The sequence below is a fragment of the Delphinapterus leucas genome, chromosome 7 (genome assembly GCF_059928025.1).
Source record: "Delphinapterus leucas isolate spDelLeu-1000000601 "Yukka" chromosome 7, BTC_Dleu_Yukka2, whole genome shotgun sequence".
NCBI classification, from domain to species: domain Eukaryota; kingdom Metazoa; phylum Chordata; class Mammalia; order Artiodactyla; family Monodontidae; genus Delphinapterus; species Delphinapterus leucas.
Window position 1 is genome coordinate 52,460,826 of NC_143135.1, and position 22,098 is coordinate 52,482,923.

The 22,098-nt window shown below is 51.8% G+C and overlaps 1 protein-coding gene across 8 annotated transcripts in view; it reads left to right on the top strand.

Annotated features, from left to right (window-relative positions):
* The window catches only part of SLCO2B1 (solute carrier organic anion transporter family member 2B1), a 72,632-nt gene that overhangs the window by 43,066 nt on the left and 7,468 nt on the right, over positions 1-22,098 (top strand). For all 8 annotated transcript variants that reach the window (XM_089915312.1, XM_089915314.1, XM_022593823.3 and 5 more), the window contains 4 exons: positions 429-619; positions 11,980-12,082; positions 16,344-16,701; positions 18,798-18,963. In XM_089915312.1, coding sequence (XP_089771438.1) covers positions 429-619; positions 11,980-12,082; positions 16,344-16,701; positions 18,798-18,963 — 818 coding nt within the window. The remainder of the gene's footprint in view (positions 1-428; positions 620-11,979; positions 12,083-16,343; positions 16,702-18,797; positions 18,964-22,098) is intronic.

Sequence of the window (22,098 nt, forward strand, 5' to 3'; positions counted from 1 at the left end):
TAGACATTCTATGTGCCAGCACTATTCTAAGTGCTTTACACGTATTAGTTTCTATGATCCTCACATCAGCCCTATGATGTAAGTGCTACTAATATCTGTACTTTACAGAGGAGGAAACTGAGGCACCAAGAGGTTAAGTAACTTGCCCAAGGTTATGTTAGCAATGGAACTCAGACCCAGCGGTCCATTTCCAAAGTCCATGACCTTGACCACGACACACATTGCCTTAATAGTTGAAAAAGCTGAGGCCCAGGAAGGGTCAGGGACTTGCCCAAGGTCACACAGGATATACTAACTGGCACAACTGGAACCCAGATCTCCTGACTCCCAGCACAGGCCACTTCATGTCTCAAGAGGCCAGTCCCAGGGTGGTGGCCAAGAAGTGACAGCCCACCTTGACCCTAATATCACATGGTCTTCTCTTCCAGGTGGCATCAGCCTGACCTCAAAGGACCCCCGATGGGTGGGTGCCTGGTGGTTGGGCTTTCTCATCTCCGCTGGCACTGTGGCCCTGGCTGCCACCCCCTACTTCTTCTTCCCCAAGGAGATGCCCAAGGAGAAACGTGAGCTTCGCTTCCGGCGAAAGGTCTTGGCAGTTTCAGACCCACCTGTCAGCAAAGTAAGCCCCCTCCACGCCCCACTCTAGTCCAGGCTCCACTCCCAACCCACTTGTCCTCCTTGATAACTTTAAACTCCATCCCTCCTGGGCACTGCACATCACAGCTTGCAAAGCCATCTCCCCGACGTCTCTGCACAGTGTGTATTTCCTGCCCCTCCACGGCTGAGGAGCTCGAGGGCCAGAGATGGAAGTGACCTACCCAAGATCACGAGACCAGCAAGGACAGTGCTGCAAGCAGAACCCAATCCTGTCTGAGCCTACTCCCCTCATTCTAACCACTACCCTACCGCCTCTCTGCTTGTTACTTAAAGTGTTTGGTAGATTCTGAACGTGCTATAGCAATGTTAGAACTGGGAGGAGGTGGAGGGTTTGCAGGAGGGTCTGGGAAGGCTTCTCTAAAGAGAGGGGAGTCGAACTGGACAATGAAGGATGTGCAGAAGCATGGAAAGGAAAGGGAGGGGCATTCTCCGTGTGGAAACAGCCTGGGCAAAGGATTTGGCTATAGAAATGAACCTGGCCTTTTCAGGGACAGTGAGGGGACAGACATGTACTGAGTGCTTCCCTGGGGCCAGGCGTCAGGCTGGACCCTGGGGCTCAGCACATGGTCTCCACCCTTACTTAAACCAGGCATAGCCTAGACTCTGAGGACGGAGTCTCTTTAAGAGACAGATAAGTTGTTAAGATAAGTAACAACTGGCGAGGTACTGCAGGGGTATCTCACTGAACTCTTCTGCGCGGCTCATGGTCTTTCCTCAGAGGACGGCACAGGCCCAGGAGGTGCAAGGATGTGCTCAAGGTCACAGGTGGTAGGAGAAAGCAGGACCATGTGAGGCCACTGGGCAGGAGAGATGATTCTGGGCCAGGGACCTCTAAGTTTTCCAGGGACCCACAAAAACACGAGGCCTGAAAAACAATAAATTGGCTCTAAAATACAAAAGAAGACAAAATAGAAATGTCTTATAAAAGCTCAATTGTATGTCATTAGCGTCAGCTTCATAACACTCATACACATTTCGTCACGTTCTGAAAATTTGTGTATTAGACTTTCTTTTTTCCCAAGTCTGGGAGTATAAAGGAAAACACTCCTCTTTTACCTGTCCCCACGTAATATTTCTGTGGATTTGATTGTTTGCTGGAGTGGCTCATAGAACTCAGCAAAACACTGACTTATGTTCACCAGTTTATTACATAATAAAGGATATGGTAAATGATACAGATGAACAGCCAGATAAAGAGATACATAGGGCGAGGCCTGGGAGTGTGCCGAGCACAGGAGCTCTCTCCCTGTGGAGTTGGGTACATCACCCACCTGGCTGTGTTCACCAACCTAGAAGCTCCCTGAGCCCTATACTATTGGCATTTTTTATGGAGGCTTCATCACGGAGGCATGATTGATTATTAACTCCCTTTTAGCCTCTCTCTCCTCTCTGCAGAATTAGGGGGCTGTGGTGGGCTGAAAGTTCCAAGCTTCCAATCATGGCTTGATCTTTCTGGTGACCAGCCCTCATCCAGGAGCCCACCAAAGTCACCTCATTAAAACAAAAGACGTTCCTATCACCAGGAAATTCCAAGGGATTTCGGGGCTCGGTGTCAGATGCTCTTACCACTCAGGAAATTACAAAGATCTTAGGAGCTCTGTGTCAGGAACCGGGATCAAAGACTAAATATTAGATCAAAAGATTCTCCTAACACCCTTATTTACAAGAGTTTTAGGACCTCTGTGCCAGGATCTTGAGAAATCACAGTCATAAATTAAGGAAGTTAGTTGTTGCTAAGTAGTTCAATTTCAAAGGGACAATTTATAAAAATCCTGTCAAATATTTTGCAGCAAGAATAATTCAATTTAATGTTGCAGGTTGGTGCATTTGAATGTTTGCTGTAATGTGAGATAGTGCCTCATCCTTAGAGCAATAAAATTTAGGCCTAAGAGGAAGGGCTGAAAATGTCTCTGCCTGGAAAAGCTGGGACTTGACCCCAAGTCATTCTGACACCACACCTGGCTGCCTTCACCAGCCCGTCTCCCACCCGCTGCAGCAGAGGCTATAATATACATGGGGTTGGGGGGACCAAAGAAAATTGATGTTGGGACAGCCAGCAGAGGCCAGAACACGAAAAGGCTTGCCTTCCAGCTTCAAGAGCAGCGGGTAGCCCTGGAGGGAGTCCTACGGCTTTAGCACCAGGTGCTAAGAACAGAAGGGATTGGTAGGGACAGGGGAGTGTGCAGAGAGCAGCTGGGGGCAGGGAGATCGATGTGACAGCTGTGGTGTTGGTCCAGGCAGGAACCAGTGCATTGGCAGTAAGGCAGGGCGTGAGGATGAGTCCAAAGGGCCACGCAGGAGGGGAACCACGCAGACCTGGATCTTGCTCTATGGGATGGGCATCCAGAGGCAGTGAAGGGCTGATGCTGGCTCAGAGGTGGGCAAGGCAGGCGTTGGAGAGAGACCAGTTTCAGGGGAAGAAGACAGCTTGGAACCACAGATGGTCCTTCCTGGTTCTGCCTAGCTCACGCCAAAATATGAATGAGAAGAAATTCCTGGAACTTGGGGAAGAGTTCTTAGAAGCAAGGGTGATCACAGAGGAAGGAAGGGAAGAGACTGGGTTGCCAGTTATGGATAGTCTCCAAGCTGGGTCTTGCCACAGAGAAGTGGCACTTCTCTGTTCTGAATTTGAACAGAGAAGTGCCACTTGAGCCATGGGGTGGAAGAAGTGGAAGAAACAAGGCTGAGCCTCGGCTATGCTGGGCTCAGTCATGTGACCTTGAGCAAGTCACTTCCCCATTCTGTTCTGTTGTGTACGATGCTGAGTTTAGATTCCTGGAGCAGTATTCTGTGTGCCTCGGATTTTGAGAATGCACTATTCCTTGAGCGGAAGCTGCTGTGATGCAGAGATTCGGATTTTTAGAGCTGTGTCTCTGTGATGACTTGAAACCCTGGCTCCCTCGCTGTGAACCTGTCTGGCTGTCTGGATTCATTCTCTCAGCACATCGGGGATGGGGAGTGAGGAGGGAAGGCGGTGAGAGGTTCTTAAAAAAGAACCAAAGGCTGAGAACATGATGATCTGCTTCCAGCAGCATTCAGGCAATAAATATTGATGTGGGAGGAACTGTTCCCCCGCCTCCTGAGGCTGCCTAGGCCGGGTCTGCTTGCAGTTGCTTGGGCTGGCCCAGCCCACTCAGGCCACTGATGGGGAGGGAGATGGACCAGGAGGAAGGGCCCAATTAGGCAAAATTGGCAGCCAGAAAGCCCAGGTCCTCATACATGGGATGTGTATCTTCCATGGGGAGTCGGAACAGGCAAGGGGAGAAAGTGAAGTGGGAGACTATTTCTGAAGTCCCTTCAAGCACCCCCTCCCAGGCTCAGGGGTCCTCTAAATACCCTCCTAGAAGTAAATGCAGCTTTTACTGGTATCCAGGAGATAGTGGTAGATTATATAAGAATTGCGTGACCCAGAGGAGGTCTCTGGCCTCAGTCTCCCTGTCTGTACAATATGCAGAATACTGGACAAAGTCTGCTAGCTCTGGCAGGTTCATTGGTGTCTCCTTTAAGTGGCTCCCTGCCTATGGGGCAGTACATGAGCACTTTTACAGGAGGACCGAGGGGTGTATCCCACAGCCCTTGCCCCAAGGAGCTCTCAGGTAGTGAAAGAAGGCCAGGAGCAGACAGACGGAGGATGACTGAATGACAGCTCAGGTTTCTCCCATGGCCTGTGCTTAGAGTTCTCTGCCAGGGGGGAGGGGATTAATAGTATCCACAGAAAAGACTATGGGATGGGGGATGGGGGAGGCCATATCGGCATGGGAGGGGCAGGAGCTCTGCTTCCCTGCCTTTGTCTCTGTCCACGTGTCTGTGACCTCAGAGCTCAGGTGGCCACCCAGACGTCTTTCTAGAAGTGAACCAGGGCAGGCCTCACCTCTCTCAGGCCTCAGTCTCCCTGTCTACAATTAGCCAGTTTCTAAGGTCCTGTCAAGCTGCCGGGCTCCAGGCACATGGCTCTGCAGAGCCCATAGAGTAAAGGTGGTCTCTTAGGGGCTCCCTAGCAGGTCAACTGGGCCCCTACAGCTTTGTGGCTGTAGGATCCCATTCAGCCAGCAGCCCTCCTGTGCTCTCCTTAGGCCCTTCTGAGCTACCCTTCAGGCTGGACCAGGGGCTGAGAAGAGATCCCTTGGAGATCCTGTGTCCCCACCCAGACTCTGAACACCACTGGCCTCTGTCATATTTCCCAGCAGCCTCAGTGTCTGTTATTCTGGGGTATCTCCCAGAGTCTGGGATTAGAATATTACCTGGTTTTAAAGTTCTATGTTTCTAGTAGTTGAAGATTCTTGAGTATTTATGTTCTATTATTCTAAGATTCTGCACCTCAAATGCTGTGTGACTCCCAAAATTCACATTTCTAAATAGCTACAATTTTGGCCTGAGTCTATGAAATCCATTGTCTCCTAGTCATTAACCTCGATGTGCTTCTTTGGGAAAATGTTCAGGGATGGGGACAAGAGAGGGCAGTGGCAATGGCCTTGAAAACCTAGGACTTAGGGCCCGTCTGTTGGGGTCTGCCCAGGCGGAAGGTCCCTGTTCCCCCGGGACTTTGTGCTCCCACTGCAGCCCCTGTGAGATTCGGGGTGACACAGGTCTTCCCTCTGCCTGGAGTCTCTCCCTTGCTGGCACTGCCTCCAGAGCCCTCCCAGCCAGCTTGGGAGCCCTCTTGTTTCCTTCCCCATCCCAGGTGACCCAAGCCTGTGACTCCACCCTCACCCCACCTCAGCTCTCTAAGGTAGAAGGACCTGTGTGATCATCCACTTCAATGCCCACTCCCTCTTACAGACAGAGGGATTGAGGCCCAGAGAGGGTCAAGATTGTGCCCAGAGCTTGGCCATCACCACCTCCCCTTGCACCCATCTGTACAAGGCCAGGTCTTGGCCCCAAAGGGCTGAAGAGAGCCTTCCTCTCCCTGGTCTGGTGTAGATCAGAGCTTCCTCATACACGGGGGCCTGGAAGGCCCTTTGGAGTGATCTGCTCAAGTGGTTTTCAAACTGCACCCCACAGAACCCAAAGGGTGCCACCATAGGGAGACTGAAGAGAGGGGTTCCCCAGCAGGACTAAGGACCTTCCTCTCCTACACACACACACACACACACACACACACACACACACACACTTCAATCAGACCAGTTCTACTTTTTGGTGTTTTTCTACCAGTCTTTTGAGTGAGATTTCACTTGGGAAAAGGGTTCTGTTGCAAAAACCAGTTTTAAAAACATTGGTCTAGTCCAATACCACCAAATGATAGAGGAGGAGACTGAGGCTAAAGGAGAGAGGTGTTTGGTAGCCTATCTGGCCCATGAGCACCATGTAAGCGTTTCCTTAGTGTCTGAGTTGGAGGTATCGCTTAGTGGCAGGGAGGAAGGCCGACAGCAGCTTTGTCTGCACCGCCCTGACCTGGGTATGAATTCTGACTCTGTCACTTACTAAGCCTGAAATCTATAAAATGGGTATAACCATACAATCTATAGTTTGGGGGGTTTGTAAGAAGAAAATGAGGCAAAGTGTTGAGGTGGGTGGTTCAATACCTGACATGCGGGCTCAGGAACCAGGAGTGCTTATTCTTAGCATGGATTAGGCCCGCTCTTAAAGGGAAAAATTACCTTTTTTTCCAATATTCTTCTTGGATGCTTTTCTATATCCTACTTCCACTATATTCCATAAAAGGTTTGAGAGGGCTCACACCAAATACATGTACAGTACTAGTAAGAGAGTGAGAAATTAGGCCAACATGTACTGCCAGCTCTGTACCATCCACTGTTCTAAGCCCTTTGTATTAATAGCCCATTTAATCCCTGTAACCCACCTATGAAATAGCTATTACCCCCATTTTACTCCCGAGGGACCGAGTTACAGAGAGATTAAATAACCTGGTGAAATGGCTAGTGAAAGGTGGAGCTGGGTTTCAGGCCCAGGGAGAACCATCGCAGGGCCTGTGCTGAGTCACTCAATCAAGACCAAGACCACTCATTGAAACACTTATTGGGTCCTGAGCTTTCTGGTAGCCACAGCTAAAAGAGGTGTGGCCAGTTGCAAGAATCCCATTGTAAGAGAGCCAGGAGCACACCGTTCCCTCAAAGAAGCTCAGATGTCCAGGACCTCTGCTAGAAGACACGATCTCCCTCCCATAGAGGACAGGAAGTTAAGCAGATAACCCCATCTCTGTGGCTACTTCCTGGGGCCAGATGTGACGGAAGCTGAGGGCTGGCAGAGAGTTCCACATCATCCATCAGGGTCAGCGCTGGCTCTATGGGGCTGGGATCACAGCCCCGGCCCAGAGCCTTCAAGGAACCCAGCTTCCTCTAAGGACAGCTCCTGGGCCCCCTGAGGCCCCACAGGCAGTGGGACCTTCCTCGTGCTGGACCACACAGCGTCCCGGGTCCCACGGGCTGCAGCAGTCAGCACACAGCCCGAAAGGGGAAGTTCTGACCAGCTCCCTCAGCCCAGACATGCTGACCTGGGGAAACAGCCCAGATTGGTCATACTCCGAGCCCCACTCTGAGCAGAGGCTCGATGATTCCTGTTTCTGGAGCCCACTGTTAGTCAGGAGTCCTCAAAACAGATGTGGAGAGAGAGGCAGAAACTTCTGGAGAGCACAGAGACAGGGGCTGGAGGTCAGTGTACCCAGCACCCACAGAAGAAAGCCCAAGTCCCTCAGCCTGGCCCTCTGAACCGCCATGCTCCTGTCCCGAGAGGTTCTTGGCTGTCGTCAGTTGGTTCCTCCCACCTCCCAGACACCTCTCTTCCCACCCCTGCCCTTCTGCTAGTATATGTCCCTGTTTCAAATAACAGTTCCCTTCCTATCTCTCCAGTCCCAGAGCTCACCTCCGCCTGGATGCCCTCCTGACCCCGCAACACTTGAAGGTCTGTCCTTCCCCTCCCGTCCCCAAATCCCAGAGGTCAATATGGGCACAGGGGATGGTAATAAAGCCTAGTCTGCCAATTACTCCCTGGGTGACACTTGCCCTTTGGGGGCCTCCGCTTCCTCTTCTGTGAAATAGGTGCAGTCATCGTCCCCACACCAGACTGTTGTGGGAATTAAATGACAGAGTGGATGTGAAAGTGCAGTGTAGACAACGTGGGGTCATGCATGTGGCAGCAGAGATGACACTGTGGTTGTTTTTACTGTTTACTTGCGGACAAGGAGCCCCAGGCAAGGAACTCACAAGACGTTGCCTGTCTGAAGGGCAAGACTGCCTCTCCCTGACAGGAAACCTAGGAAGTTGTCAATCTATCCCCACCCTTCTTACTTCCATTCCTGGGACAGCACCCCTCTCGCTCCGGGACCCTGGACCTTCCCACACGCTCTCTCACAGCTTGGCTAGGACTGAGAACAGAGTAAGGAGATTCTCTCATTCTCCTTAAGGCAGCATGTCCAAAAGAAATATCACGTGAGCCACAAATGTTGTTCTAAATGGTCTAGTAGCCGCATTCAAAAGGAAAAGAAATTGATTTTAAGAAGAATTTTCTTTAATCCACTATATTTAAAACATTCTCATTTTAGCATATCATAACTATAAAAAAACTAATTGTGAGATATTTTCCGTTCCATTTTTTCATACCGAGTCTTTGAAATGCAATGTGTATTTTACACTTACGGCCCATCTCAATTTGGACCGGCCATTATTCCAGTGTTCAGTGGCCACATGCGGCTGGTGGCTGCATCAGACAGCACAGCTCTGAGATATAAATCATAGACCCACAGTGCCTCATCCAGAGAAACAAGACTCAGGTTTCAGGCCCCTTCACATCACCCCACGAAGGTGCCTCCTAATTCCGCCAGTCCTGCACCAGACTTCTGATTCACAGGGCTTGGTGCATAAAGTGTAAGTTTTCGACTCGGGCAGGCTTGAGCTCAGATCTTAGCTCTGCCACTTGCTACTTGTGTGATGTTGTGCAAGTTACTGTCGACTGAAAAAAAAAACCACAACATGAGAGTTGTGAATTAAGTTTTATTTGGGGCAAAATGAGGACTATAGCCTGGGAGACAGCATTTCAGATAGCTCTGAGAAACCGCTCCAAAGAGGTAGGGGGGAAGGTCAGTATGTATGTGATTTTGGTGAAGCTGGGGAAGGAGGTGTGGTACATGCAATCAAGCACACATTTTTGTAGAAGGTTGCTGCTAGGAGCAGACGTCACCATGAAGGATTTTAGTGCTTTTCTAGATATGAGGAGATGCACAAACTGGGCTCATAAAATCTTCTCCTGAAAATATCTAACTGTCTGAAGGCCTGTTCTGCCAGTTTTTCCCAGAGCACAGCATGTCTTATTCCTGGTCTCCACCCTGAACTCCTTTCAGGGGATGTTGAAGGTCAGTGGTCACAGCGGCTTGTGATTTAGTCCTTGTAGAGGCAGACGGCAAGTGCCAGGTTTTAGTCGGCATTACCTAACCTCACAACTTATTTGCTCCTGTGTGGCATGTAAGTCTCCTTCCTTTGCAGGTCCCAGTGAGGCTGGAGCAGGGGTCACCAGCCCACATACCAGTGGCCTGGCATGCCTGGAGTCTCCGTTCTGCTAGGCCCTGGGGGCTCAGTGTGGACCCTTTGCCCTCCCTTGAACCAGCAGCCATCTCTGAGCTTGCTGCCAGCACTATAGCATCTCCCGTTGATGTTCTTCTCATTTTCCTTCCAAGAGCCTGGCGTTGCCTGCACCCACTGTCTGTGGGAGCCATCTCTTGCACTCCTTCTTTTCACAGATGTTTCACAGACATGCACTATTTCACTCCAGGCCCTGTGCTAGGCATCAGAGTTTCAACAGAGGACAAGGTAAACGTGGTCCCTCCTCTTGCAGAGCTCAGAGTTCAGCAACGGAGAGACACTGAAAAAGGTTTTACTCAGACCCTAAGTGTGTATAAGATAGATAGTTATTTTCTCTGAAAATCAACTTAACTTCTACTCTGAATGCCTATCCTCCTGGCTCAGTAGGAAATTCAACTTCAGCCTTTCTCAGGGCTCCCCCACCAAGGTGAAGCAAAGGTCCTGAGGTCTTACAGGGTGTCCAGGCACCAGGGAGGTCCTATCCTCACCCCCACCGCACCCCTAGCAGGTATCAGCCTCAATCCATCCTGGCCCATGTGGTCCCCCTTAACCTGCTAGGAGCTGAGAAGCTCCATGCGGCTGGGAACGTGGGGACCCAGCCTCCTTAAGTCCTTCTGTAGCCTGCCCCTCAGAAGTGAACTGCTTCCTTGGGTACTGTCGCAGAGGCTATGTGGCTTCCTGCTTCTCAGGGAACCCCTCTCTCCTCTCCCTCTCCTCACAGCCCCCCTCACCAGCCCCCAAAACACCCAGATTAATCTTCTCAATGGCATCAGGCTTTGGAAACAAAAGCCAGAAAGGAAAATCTTGCAACCATGACTTTCTGCCCTGCCACGAACCTCCCCTGAGGCCAGGAAACCCAGAGCCCAGTACCTGCTGGAATAAAAAGTAGAGACGAGGAAGGGAGAAGCCCACGGGGGACCAACACACTTGAACGGATGTTTGAATGAATTTCCCTGCTGGGGCAGGGCCAGCCTTGAGCCAGCCAACACCTGGAAGTGAGGTGGAAGAGGCTTGGAACAGGGCACTCCCAGGGTGGGGGCCCTCGTGGAGGTCCTGAAATGTGGGGAGATCCAGTATTTTCTCCCTTAAAAAAAAAAAAAAAGATGGGAGACAGAAGGGAAGGCGTCAGACACCAGCCAGAGGGTGAAGCTTATGGGGACATCACAGAGGCTCTGTGGGGAGAGAAGAGGCAGAACCAGAGACCTCAGGTGAGTTCTCCAGCCCAACCCACCCTTCCCCATGGTAATAGCACCCCAGACCAGGGCGAGGTCCGTTTGTGCTTGCATGCTCCTAGTGATGGGGAACTCGCTTCCTCCCAGGGCAGCCTCATCCAAGCTGCTCGTCACATTGGGCTTCAGTCTTTCTCCATGGAACTTGTTGTTCTAATCTTGGTCTCAGGCTGCACAGAAAAATGTAGTAAAATCAGACCCCACTTGATCACTTATACTTGAATGACCCTGTGCCAGAAACAACTTCTCTAAGACTTAGTTCCTCATATAAAAAATGGGTACAGTAATAGTACCTGCCTGAAAGCACTGCTGTATTGGAGTAAGGCAGGCAGAATACCCAGCACTTAGTGCTGGTTCCCTCAGGGCCTTGGTCCCCGCTGCCCTTAGGGTGAACCAGCCAAATGCACACAGGCCCTGGAGTCAAGCTGTCGGGGTTCAAATCCTAGCCAAACCACTTACTAGTTGTGTGACCAGGCAGGTTACTTCATCTCTCTGTGTCCCAGTTCTATCTCCTGAAAAATAGGGATTACAATGGTACCTACTTCAGAAAGTTGCTGTGAGGTTTCAATGAGTTAATGGATTTGTCATTAGAACAGCACTGGGATGGTAGTAAGTGCTTAGTAACCATTAACCATTATTTATCCTTATTTCCTTCCCTCTTTGGCACAATCAGAAGACCATAATTGTATCACCCCTAGTCTTCTCTTTTCTGGGATCAGAGACCTTTTTTTCAGGAGTTGCACAGAGGCCATCCTCACCTAGGTGGAGGGGCACACTACAGGGTAGCCATGAGCTTCCTCATAGTGTGGTCGCAGGGCTGAGCAATCCCCTCTGGGTGTGGTCTGACTCATCCAAAAGGAGGAGGGGGCTGTTGCCTCTTGGCTCTCCCAACCCACTTCCCTTCCTGTCGCAGCAGACAGGATGGAACAGGATGGTCGCTGGAGGCCCCTGCTCATGGTGACTCTCCAGGTGATGACAGCCATGAGTGATACAAAACTGAAGATAGCGGGGTGGCGATAACCTTGGATAGAAGTTGGTGATGCTGCTGGTGGTGGTGAAGACAGTGGTAGGGAGAACAGTGATGTGAGAGACGGCGATAATGATATTAGTGATTCCGATAATGACGTTGTTGCTGGTGATTCTGAAGGGTCAGGTGACAGTGATGATGTGATGATTGTGAGATTGTGCAGACAATTAGTGACCTTGACAGAGACAATGACAATAGTAAGGACTATATTGGTTGTTTACTTGTGATGATATTGGTGATGTGAATGGGGTGATGAGAATAATGATGATGGTGGTGGTTACGGTGGGAATTTTCACGGTAATGTCGGTTATTACGATGTTAATAATGGTGATGACAGAGTTCAACCATTGGAATTTCATCCATTTTTTCAAAAACTACTTAAGTATCTACGGGGCCAAGAACAAATGGGACACTGCTGGCGGTGACAGACCCCCGCCCTCTCCTCTCCCAGAGCTCCCTTCCCCAGCCCAGAGCATCTTTGAGCAGAATGCCTGGCCTCCAGCTGACTGCCCTTGGCCATGTGTCTTTCCAGGGTGAGGACGCCTCCTCTGAGCGGAGCCCTGGGGAGTCCCCAGAGAAGAAGGATGGCCTAGCCCAGATTGCCCCAGACTTGACTGTGATCCAGTTTATCAAAGGTAAGTGAACTGAGGCCAGTGGTGGGGCCAGAGGGGCACATGGGACTGTACAGAATCCAGCCCTTCCAGCCTTTGTTGATTCACCTTCCACAGCTACAGGCCCTTCATGAGCACCATATATTCCTGGTCAGTCTTTGCTCAAAGGGTCCCCTTTGCCTGGAACATCATTTTTTTTTATCGCTACCTATTAAAATCTTTCTTGTCCCTCTAGGTCAAACCACTCTGTCCTTCCCCCAGCCTGGCTCTCTCTCCTCTAGGCTCTCCGAACCTCAGGACTCCTGTGTCAGCTCAGATCTGTACTGTCCAACCCTTCTACCAAGCAGTGAGCTCCTGAGGCTCAGGGTCTGTGCTGGCTCATCTGTGACCCTTCTTCTCCTCCCACCATGGAGCCTGCAAACAGGAGGCTCTCAGTAAATATTTATTTTTATTAAAGTCCTTGACTGTGGCATGGGCCAAAGGAGCTCTGGGCTGAAGTCCAGAAATCTGGGCTTTTGTCCTGGGCCCTTGCTCCTCTCTGGGCCTCAGTTTCTCCATCTGTACAGTGAGAGGTGAGATCCATGTCACTCTGACCCTGAGACTATGAACTAAATTGATCAATAACCAGGGTCCATATTGTGACCACACCATCCTTTCTAAAGAGTCTGATCCCACAAACACTGAGTGCCTGTGGTGTGCCAGAGCACTGGACAGCAAGTCAGAAGATCTGGTTTAGAGGCCTGCCCCTGACACTGACCAGCGTACTATCTTTTACAGGTTACTTTCTTCCTCTAGCCAGAGTTTCCTCATCTGAAAGATTGGGTCAGTAATCCTTGCTCTGCCTCTCTCAAGGACGGTTAGGAGACTCAAATGGGAGGATGAATGGAAGGTCCTTCATATGGATTAAAAAACTGTGCTTGTATTGATATGATACAATTATTCTTTCAGTCATCACCCCTGCCCTCCTGTTATAATTCTGACCATATCACAGGACAGTAAATTGAGTTGCCTGTGGTTTAGGAGGGTGATAACCACAGAGTTTGCTTGAACCACCCCCCCATCCCCAAGGAATTTTGCAATAGGAAGTTAATTAGGCCCACTTCTTGGGGCCTAAGTTTTGGTGCTGAGGTGCCAGTGATCTAGCCCCTGGTTCTCCAGTACTCTCAGGGAAAGGGGGGCCTGGAACCCAAGAGGCTGGGCCTAGAGACAAGGGCTTAGACTCCCTAACCTCAGGTCACCCCCAGCTGCTAGAAGGCCCTAGTGTGCTGTTCCATGGAAGAGCTTGTTAATCATTGCTTTGGCTTCAGCCCAGAGGAAAACTGGGGCCAGTCGCTGAAACTGGATCCTGGAGCAGGTGTCCTGGGCCAGATTATCTCTGATGGTTTCAGCTCCTACATGATCCTAGGGGAGACCAAGGCATGGCCGGCACAGGCCCTGTGGCTGGTCAGCCACCCTGGCTTCTGGGTTTTCTGCTGAGCTCCAGAGGTGCCAGTCTGATCCAAAGGCTTGGCCTTGACCACCTAGGACCAGTGGGGAGGCAGAGGGAGGAGGAAACATGGTCCTTCTGCTGGAGGAGTCCTAAACTCAGGGGAAGACAGTCTCTGAGCTAAGGAAAGGCTATCTGATGGGGGAGACAGAGTCCCTGAGCTGGGAGAGGCCCTGTTTGATGGGAGAGACACAGGTCCCTGTCTGCTGGAGGGTACATAGTCCCTGAATGGAGGGAGAACTTGTCTTGTCTAATGGAGGAGACCTGGCTTCTTTGCTGGAGGAGGCCCCTGTCTGATAAGGGAGACATAGTCTCTCAGTGGACAGAGTCCCTGGCTTGTCTGATGGGAGGAGACATTGTGCTGACTTAAGGGAAGCCCCTGTCTAGTGGGAAAGAAAGTCTCTGAGCTGGAGACAGCCCTGGAGTTCCCCTTCAGGCATCCTTATTTAAACTAAAGCATAGCCCTGCCCTCCGGGGATTTTCCATCTGTTCTAGGGGCAGGTTGGAGATGCTACAGAGACAGAGAACGGGGACAAAGTGTGCTGCAGTGATGAGCGCAGGAGAACGGGATGGAAACGGTCCATGAGATGGAGCCCTCTGGAGTCAGGGAGCCAGAGGCACAGGGACGCAGGATGGGGTGGGACTGGAGGGATAGAAGGGATAACGACCCTTACACGAGGAACCAGGAAGCTCCCAGCAACTCCTGGCCTGGCCCAGACCTTCCTAGATGAACTTGGGCGAGTCCCTGCCCTCTCTTGGCCTTACCTGCACCATGAGGTCACCCATACAGCTTGGGCCAATCCCAGGCTACTCCTGGCCAGGACAGCTCAAGAAGGGAGGGAAGCTGGAGCAGCTCGCTGGGGTGAAGGCCCGGCGTCACTCTCTCCCCGCTCCAAGTGCCACTGAGTGCACTGCGTGTGTGGCAAGGAACTGAGGACAGGAGGAAGGCCTGGGACAGGAAGAGGGGGAATTCCACAGCCCCAGCTCCCAGCCACCCTGCCCAAGAAAACAGTTCTTGGCCAGGCCCAGGGGGCTAGGGAACCAGCTGGCTTGGCTGGCCATGCTCTGAGGACAGAAACTCCCTGGCCCTGCAGCTGCAGGAACTGAAGGGAGCCCCGCTTTCACCCCCACTCGGCCCAGAGGAGCCCATGGCCATCTCCCCCCACCAGCCCAGCCTGGCAAGTGTTTAAAGCTCCTCTGGTGCCTCTTCTTCTTTTATTTAATTTTTAGAAAATTTTTTTATTTTTATTTTTTTATTGTCTGTGTTGAGTCTTTGCTGCTGCAAAGACTTTTTGTCTATCTGCAGTGAGCGGGGGCTACTCTTCGTTGTGGTGCCCGGGCTTCTCATTGCGGTGGCTTCTCTTGTTGCAGAGCACTGGCTCTAGGCATGCGGGCTTCAGTAGTTGTGGCGCGTGGGCTCAGTAGTTATGGCTCGTGGGCTCCAGAGCGCAGGCTCAGTGGCTGAGTCACACGGGCTCAGTTGCTCCTCGGCATGTGGGATCTTCCCGGAGCAGGGATCAAACCCGTGTCCCCTGCATTGGCAGGCAGATTCTTAACCACTGCACGACAGGGAAGCCCCAATGCCTCTTCTTAGAAAGGTCTTTTCTCCTCTGTCCCTCACACCTTATGTCTAACTTCATCTCGCCTCCTGAGGGCAGAAACACGTCTTTCTCTCTTGTTGTTGGTGGAGAAAGAGTCCCACAAAGCCTTCTGGTCCGTCACCTCGGCTGCCCCTGCTGATGAAGGCCCTGAAGCTCAGAGTTCAAGACCAACCCAATGTCATGTGCCCTTCAGTTTAGCAGACTTGCAACGAGGGAGACCTGTACACAGGCATTGGTTTAGGAGGCAGCATGGGAGCTGAGGGCTTCAAAGCCAGAGCCGTCTCGTCTGTTCTTGTTTCCATGCTTTTGCCCCTGCTGCGCCCCTATAGGAATTCCTTCCCCTCCACCTCTCCAGATCCTCTCATTCTTCAGACCCTACCTCTGTCCTACCTGCAAGAAGCTGCCCAGCACCAGGCCTGCTCAGCTTCCACCTTCTCTGGAGGTCTTAGGTTCTGCTCCAACATTTGGCTATTTGATCACCTATTAGTCTGTATGTCCATTCATTCATTGTCTCTTCATTCACTCTCTCACTCATTCCATAAGTATTTTTTGAGTGCCTACTGTATACCCTGGGCTGTGGAGATTCAGCAATGGACGCAACAGATAAAAATCCCTGCTCGAAATGAAGCTTACATTCTGCTGGGGTGACAGTAGAATGGCTAAATGAGTAAAATGTGTAGTATGTTAGGTAAAGTGCTGTGGAGAAACATAAACTAGGAATGGGGAAATCAGGGGAGTGGGCGCTGTCCCATGTTGGGGACATAGAAGGGAAAACAAAGGCCTGGGTTGGCTTGGAAAGAGCTATTGCAGGACAGGATGGAAAGGACTGAGTGGGGGTAAAAATGAGATGAATAAGTAGAACAGAAGATATGCGATGGGATGAGATGAATGAGACAGAATCAAATAGGATGGTGTAGAAGGGAACTACATGGAATCGCATTTTGAGTAGAACTGAGTGGAAAGAAGTGCAATTGAATAAAATGCAGTCTAACTCAATGGAATGGAAAGCAACCGAATTTCAAAGATGGAATATTATTAAATGGAAAGGAGTCAAATGTAATGGGATGGAACTGAATGCAACAGAATTAAGTGGAATGAGATGGGATGGAAAGAACAGAACAAATTGAACAGGCAGGATGGGACAGAAACACGTGGCATGGCCAGTCCACTCTGATCTTCCCTCCCCTCACCCCAACAGTCTTTCCCAGGGTGATGCTGCGGACCCTGCGCCACCCCATCTTCCTGCTGGTTGTCCTGTCCCAGGTGTGCATGTCGTCCATGGTGGCAGGCATGGCCACCTTCCTGCCCAAGTTCCTGGAGCGCCAGTTCTCCGTCACAGCATCCTATGCCAACCTGCTCATAGGCTGCCTCACCATCCCGTTGGCCATCGTGGGCATCGTGGTGGGGGGCATCCTGGTCAAGCGCCTCCGCCTGGGCCCCATGCACTGCGGCACCCTTTGCCTGCTGGGGGCTCTGTTCTGCCTGCTTCTCAGCACGCCCCTCTTCTTCATGGGCTGCTCTACCCACCAGATTGCAGGCATCAACCACCAGCCTGGGTGAGTATGTGCCAGAGCCTGTGAGTAAAAGCTGCAGGAGGGTGCCAGGGACACGGGAGGGGGTGGCCCAAATAAGGCCAGGTCAGTGGGGCGCCCCCCACCTCAAATCTCCCCTCCCCTCCCCTCCCCTGCCCGCTTGGCTCAGCTGTGAACAGTGGGACTTGTCTCCTGGAGGCTCCAGGGAAGGTGTCAGGCACCACTAGGTAGGGATGGGACTTCGTGGGCAGGACAGCTCAGGCCTGGGGCGGGGTGGAAGATGAGGCAGGACGAGGCCACTTGTGTGGACGGCACGGGTAAGAAGGCCCCTATCAGGAGTCCTGCAGAGGGGACTTATGCCCTGGGAAGGAGTTGGCCTGGAGACTTCAGAGATCCTTGGTCCTTAGAGGCTGGGAGCTAAAATTCTGCTGTTCCATGACCCTAAAATTCCAGAGTTCTTTTCCACATCTGTGGGGCAGCAGGGGGAAAGCCTGCTGATGCCTATCTCCCTTCTCCTTCCCCCACCCCGCCCACAGTCCTCTATAGACATAGACCCTCTCCCCTGGGAACCGTCTTGGAGACAGTGTTGGAAGTTCCATTGCTGCCTCTTCTCCAGAATGATTTTGTTTTTCCTGGGAAACTGCTCCAGGCTTAGGTTGGCCCAACACCCAGCTAGAATCCCCCAACTTGCTCTGTTCTCTCCTCTCCCTTGGCATCTCCTCCCTCCACCCAGGGGCCAACTTTCCACACCCAGGGCTCCTTCTGTGTGACTACAGGGACCTCAGCCCAGAAATGCTCAGCCCTTGCCCCTTCTGTCCCAGCTCCCACCTCGCCGACCTCTCCCCCATCTCCCTTCCCTCTCCCCTCCTTCCCTGTCCCTTCTCCTTTTCCCAAAGGTCCAGGGTGGGTCCTTCTGTCTGCAGAGCCTTGTTCTAGGCACCGAGGTGGGGCTTCAGCCAGGCCCTCATGAAGCCCCTGGTCTGACGAGGGAGCCAGGACATTTTCATGACTTTTAGAGTAAAAAGTAAATGAATATTTTACCACAATTTTTTAAAAAACCAAATGGGAAAAAGTGAGCCTACCTCACATGCCTCATTTGTCTCTTCTTCTGAAGCCTCTCACCTTGACCCTGACATCTCATCTCATCCAGGTTCTCATCTATATTCTTGCAATTTATTCAGCTTTGGGTTATAATTCATTGAAGAAGCCTTTGGGGACCAGCTGAACAAACTGAGAATTTCTCAAACTCCAGCACAACTAATGGTACCAACAGCTGCTGAGAACTGAGGGTCCCCTACACGTCCAGCTCCTCCCATATTCCATATTATTAAACCCTCACGGGATCTCCGGGATGGGTCCTACCATTATCCCCATTTCACAGATGAGGATAGCAAGGCTCAGAAAGGTGGAGTCACCTCCCTTCTGATCTCCTGCCCCTGGGCATCCCCGTACCCGGTCAGACTAGAGCGGAGTCACTCCTGGGACTTGGGGGAAGGCCCCCAGAAGGGAGTCAGGTGGGTCTAAAATGTGCCCTAGACAGTGAACAGGGCAGTGAGAGTGAGGGAAAGGTCATGAGACTGCAGGATGGTGACGGGAAGGGGAACCTGCAGAGCTGACAGAGAAACTGAGGCCAGAGAGAGGCAGGAACAGGCCAGAGATCCCACAACTACTCAGGTACTCTGACTGGGCCCCTCACATACAGTTCTAATTTTCCCAGAAAAGGAAGCAATCCAGCTCATTGAGATAAAGGCACTTTTCATCTGAGACTAAATTCTGAGAAGAATTTACCTTATGCTCCCTAAAAGAAAGGGTCATTGAGGAGCAGAGATGTTTGCAGAAGCAGCTCAAAGACTTGTAGGGTCTTGAGGCTGGAAGGGGGTCTCAGAGCCTCTGGTCCAGACTCTGCTCCGCACTTCTCCCATTGGAGGCCTCTTGCAGCTTCCACTGCAAGGGGCTCACCATTGCCTGTCACGGAGCAGCTCTAACAGTGAAAAACCTCTGTGTGGAGCTGAAATCTCTGACCATGGTCGTCAGGGGAGGTTTCCGGGCTGAGGGAGCCCTGGCTCGTGGCCTGAGGGAGGAAGGGTCAGGCCAACCTTGCCGGCCTTCTCTCCCACCAGTGCCCAGCCTGGGCTGGAGCTCTTTCCAGGCTGCACGGAGCCCTGCTCCTGCCCGTCAGACGACTTTAACCCTGTCTGTGACTCCAGCGCTCGGGTGGAGTACCTCACGCCCTGCCACGCAGGCTGCAGGAGCCGGGTGGTCCACGAGGCTCCAGACAAAGGCCAGGTGGGTCAGGCCTCTGGCCGCTCCCTCTGCCTCCCATGGGCTCTGCCCTTCCCACCTCTGTGCGCCTGCCCCACTCCCAGCTCTGAACGGTCTCACTCTGGCTCATCTCTCTGTCTGTGTCATCTGTCTCCTTCTGCTGGCAGATGTAGAACTTTATTCTTTCAATAAGCTTTCATTGCCAGCCTGGGCCCAGCCGTGTGCCAGGGCTCAGAGCACAGAGGTGAACCAAATCTGGCCCTGGCTGTCTATGCAGGGGAGGGGCAGAAGGAAGTAACTCAAGAATTCCAGGGGTGGTGATAGGTGGGAGAGGTGGTCCTCACAAGTACAGACAAGGATGCAAGGAGATACATCCCACCTGGGAGGGTCCCAAAAGGCCTCACGGGACATGGCAGGTGTGCTGGATCTTCAAGCGTGGGCAGGCAAACTAGGGAAGGGCTTTCCAGGCAGGGAGGGCACATCACATGGTACACACACACACACACACACACACACACACACACACACACAGTGTTTCAAGAAACTGCAAGGAAATTATTGGAGCAGAAGCATAAGGGTTCATGGAGGGAAAGCAAAGCCCAGACAAGGAAGGGCTTTGAATGCCAGGCCACGAGTGGGGCCTTTATCTGGAGAGCAGTGCGGAGACTTGGATGGGTTTTAAGCAGGGGAGTGACAGGGTCAGACCTGTGTCTTATCACATTTGAGGCCATAGTGCAGAGGAAGGTGAACAGAATGCAGGCCAGGAGACAGGGAGACCAGTGGGGAGGCTGGAGCAATGAGCTCATTCAGTCAGTCAGTCAGTCAACAAACCTTCGTGGAGCCTCTCCTTTGTGCCAGGCCCTGTGCTGGGGGCTGAGGACAGAGCCAGAGCCAAGGGTCCCTGCTGTCAAGGAACTCCCGGGGATGCGGTTGTGGGAGAGAGGAGGAGTGGACAAGCATAACCAGCAGCAGTGCGTTCTATGTGAATCTTAGAAGGACCACCAAGACCAGCTGGTTCCTCCTCTCCTTTCCTCTCATTGCCCCCAAAGGACAAGTGGGGACAATGCTCACCTTCCTCAGGCCACCCCCCACCAGCTGGAATAAAGCATGTGTGTGTGGGTGTGGTGTCAGGCTGGTTGTTATGACGCCTCCCTCTCTCCGGAGACCCCCACTCCCATCATGCAGGACCCCTGCCGTTGTGTCCTGCTGGGCATCTGCATCTAAGCCCAAGACTCCTACAGGGAGAGACCTGGGCCCCACGGGCTGGCGCAGAGTAAAGCACCTGGCTGATGTTATTTCAGAAACCAGCCAGGCACCACCTGAGCTGTGTAAACTGTTCGCATTTGGAATAATCGCAATCCAGGCTTTCGAGCCTCCTAGCACTTACTGTCCTGACTTGGTTTGATCTCCCTGAGACCCTTCCAAAGTCCCCCAGGCCCTGGCAGCTGGGGTTGGATCCCCAAGGCAACAGTGAACTCCTATGGATAGGGGCCTGTGAGCACAGTGGCCAGGCCACCTGGTTCAAATCCCTGTTCCGCCTCTAACTGGCTCTGTTACCTTAGGCAAATTTTTTAATCTGTGCCTCAGTTTCCTGGTCTGTGAAATGGAGGTGATAGTATTGAGTGCCTACTATATACCAGGCACTGTGCTAATGTTTTACCCGGATAAATTCATTAAGTGAAGAGCCACATGACATAATCCATGAAAAGCACTCAGCACGGTGCCTGAGGAATTTTAAGCATGCAGTAATACACACTTCTATTATGCCCATTATACAGATGGGGAATGGAGACCCAGGAAAGGACCAGGCATTGCCCAAAGTTTTAATGCCAGAGCTGGGACTAGAGCTGAGGGCTCTGGCCTCTGAGCCCAGTCCCCTCTCCAGTGCATCCTCAGAGGTTGTGTTGGGTATAGTATTTGGAAGAGGGTGTAGCTGAGTCCTGGTCAGCACTCACGAACTGTCACCCTGGCCTGGAATTGTCTGTTGGTGAGCCTGCCTCCTCAGGCCAACCTGAGCTACTCAGCCTAGAGGTGGATCAGTCAGTGTCCAGCACAGCTGCACTCAGTAACAATTTATGAATGAATAAATGTGAGATTGGAAGGCTGGCAGCATCTAGGGCTCAGGGGGTGGGGTCCTAGGGATTGAGAATCAGAGGCAGCTGGAGAGATTAAAGTCTTTCATAAGACGAACTTCCTGCCATGGAATTAGATGAATATGAATGAAGGGCTGGGAAAACCCCAAGAGAAAGGCCTCTAGCTTTTTTATCTCTCCCAGCAACCTTCTGCCTCCAGAAAAAAGAACAGGATAATTCTCTTCCGATAACCTGGCCTTGGCATATTTCTCCACTTACCTGTCCCTTTATTGTATCTCCGACCCAGCGGCTTGCTCAGCCCGTGGTGAGGGTCCAAACAGTGTGTGCTCAGGGGGGCAGGTACATATGGCGGTATAGCCTTGTGCAATGGCAAGCACCCAAACACCCAAGCTGGAATCCTAGGTCCCCAATCTCTCCTCTCTCTCTCTGTCTCTGTCTCTCTCTCTCCCCGTCTCTTTCTCTCTCACCTTGCCCTAATTCCACCTTCTAAATATCTCTCAAATCAGAATCCTTTTCTCCTTCCCCCTCCGCCTCCCTCCTGCCTCTCTACCAGCCTCCCCAATCAGGTCCATCCTCTTGCATCAGCCAGAGCAGATTTTGTGCTATCAGGTCTTATCTCTCCCGTGCTTAAAACCTTTCCAAGGCTCCCAGCATCCATCTCAGGGCTTCCCAGCCCTTTTCACATTGGGAAGAGTCTAAAGCTGCCAAAGCTGGAGGTGAAAGGCCCAGAGAGTTCCAGCTGCCCGGAGTTCACCAGGTCACCCTGAGGGCTGATGTGTTCCCTGCACGCCTGTCGCTCAGCTGAGGCCGAGGTCTCTGGGGCACACTGGTTGGGAAACTGTGATCTAGGGGCAGAAAAGAAAAGCCAGGTCTTCCTGGCTCAGCTTTGCTCCCATTGAGGCATCTGAGGACACTGGTGGTCTAGACCAATTCTGAAAGAATCTGAAAAAAGGTGGTTTTCCAGGCCACCTTGGGGCTGGGAATGAGAGTTGCAATCAAACGTGAGCCTGAGGACATTTCATTGCACTTTAGAAAAGGGTCAGCTTTTCCTCATTCTTCAGCCTTT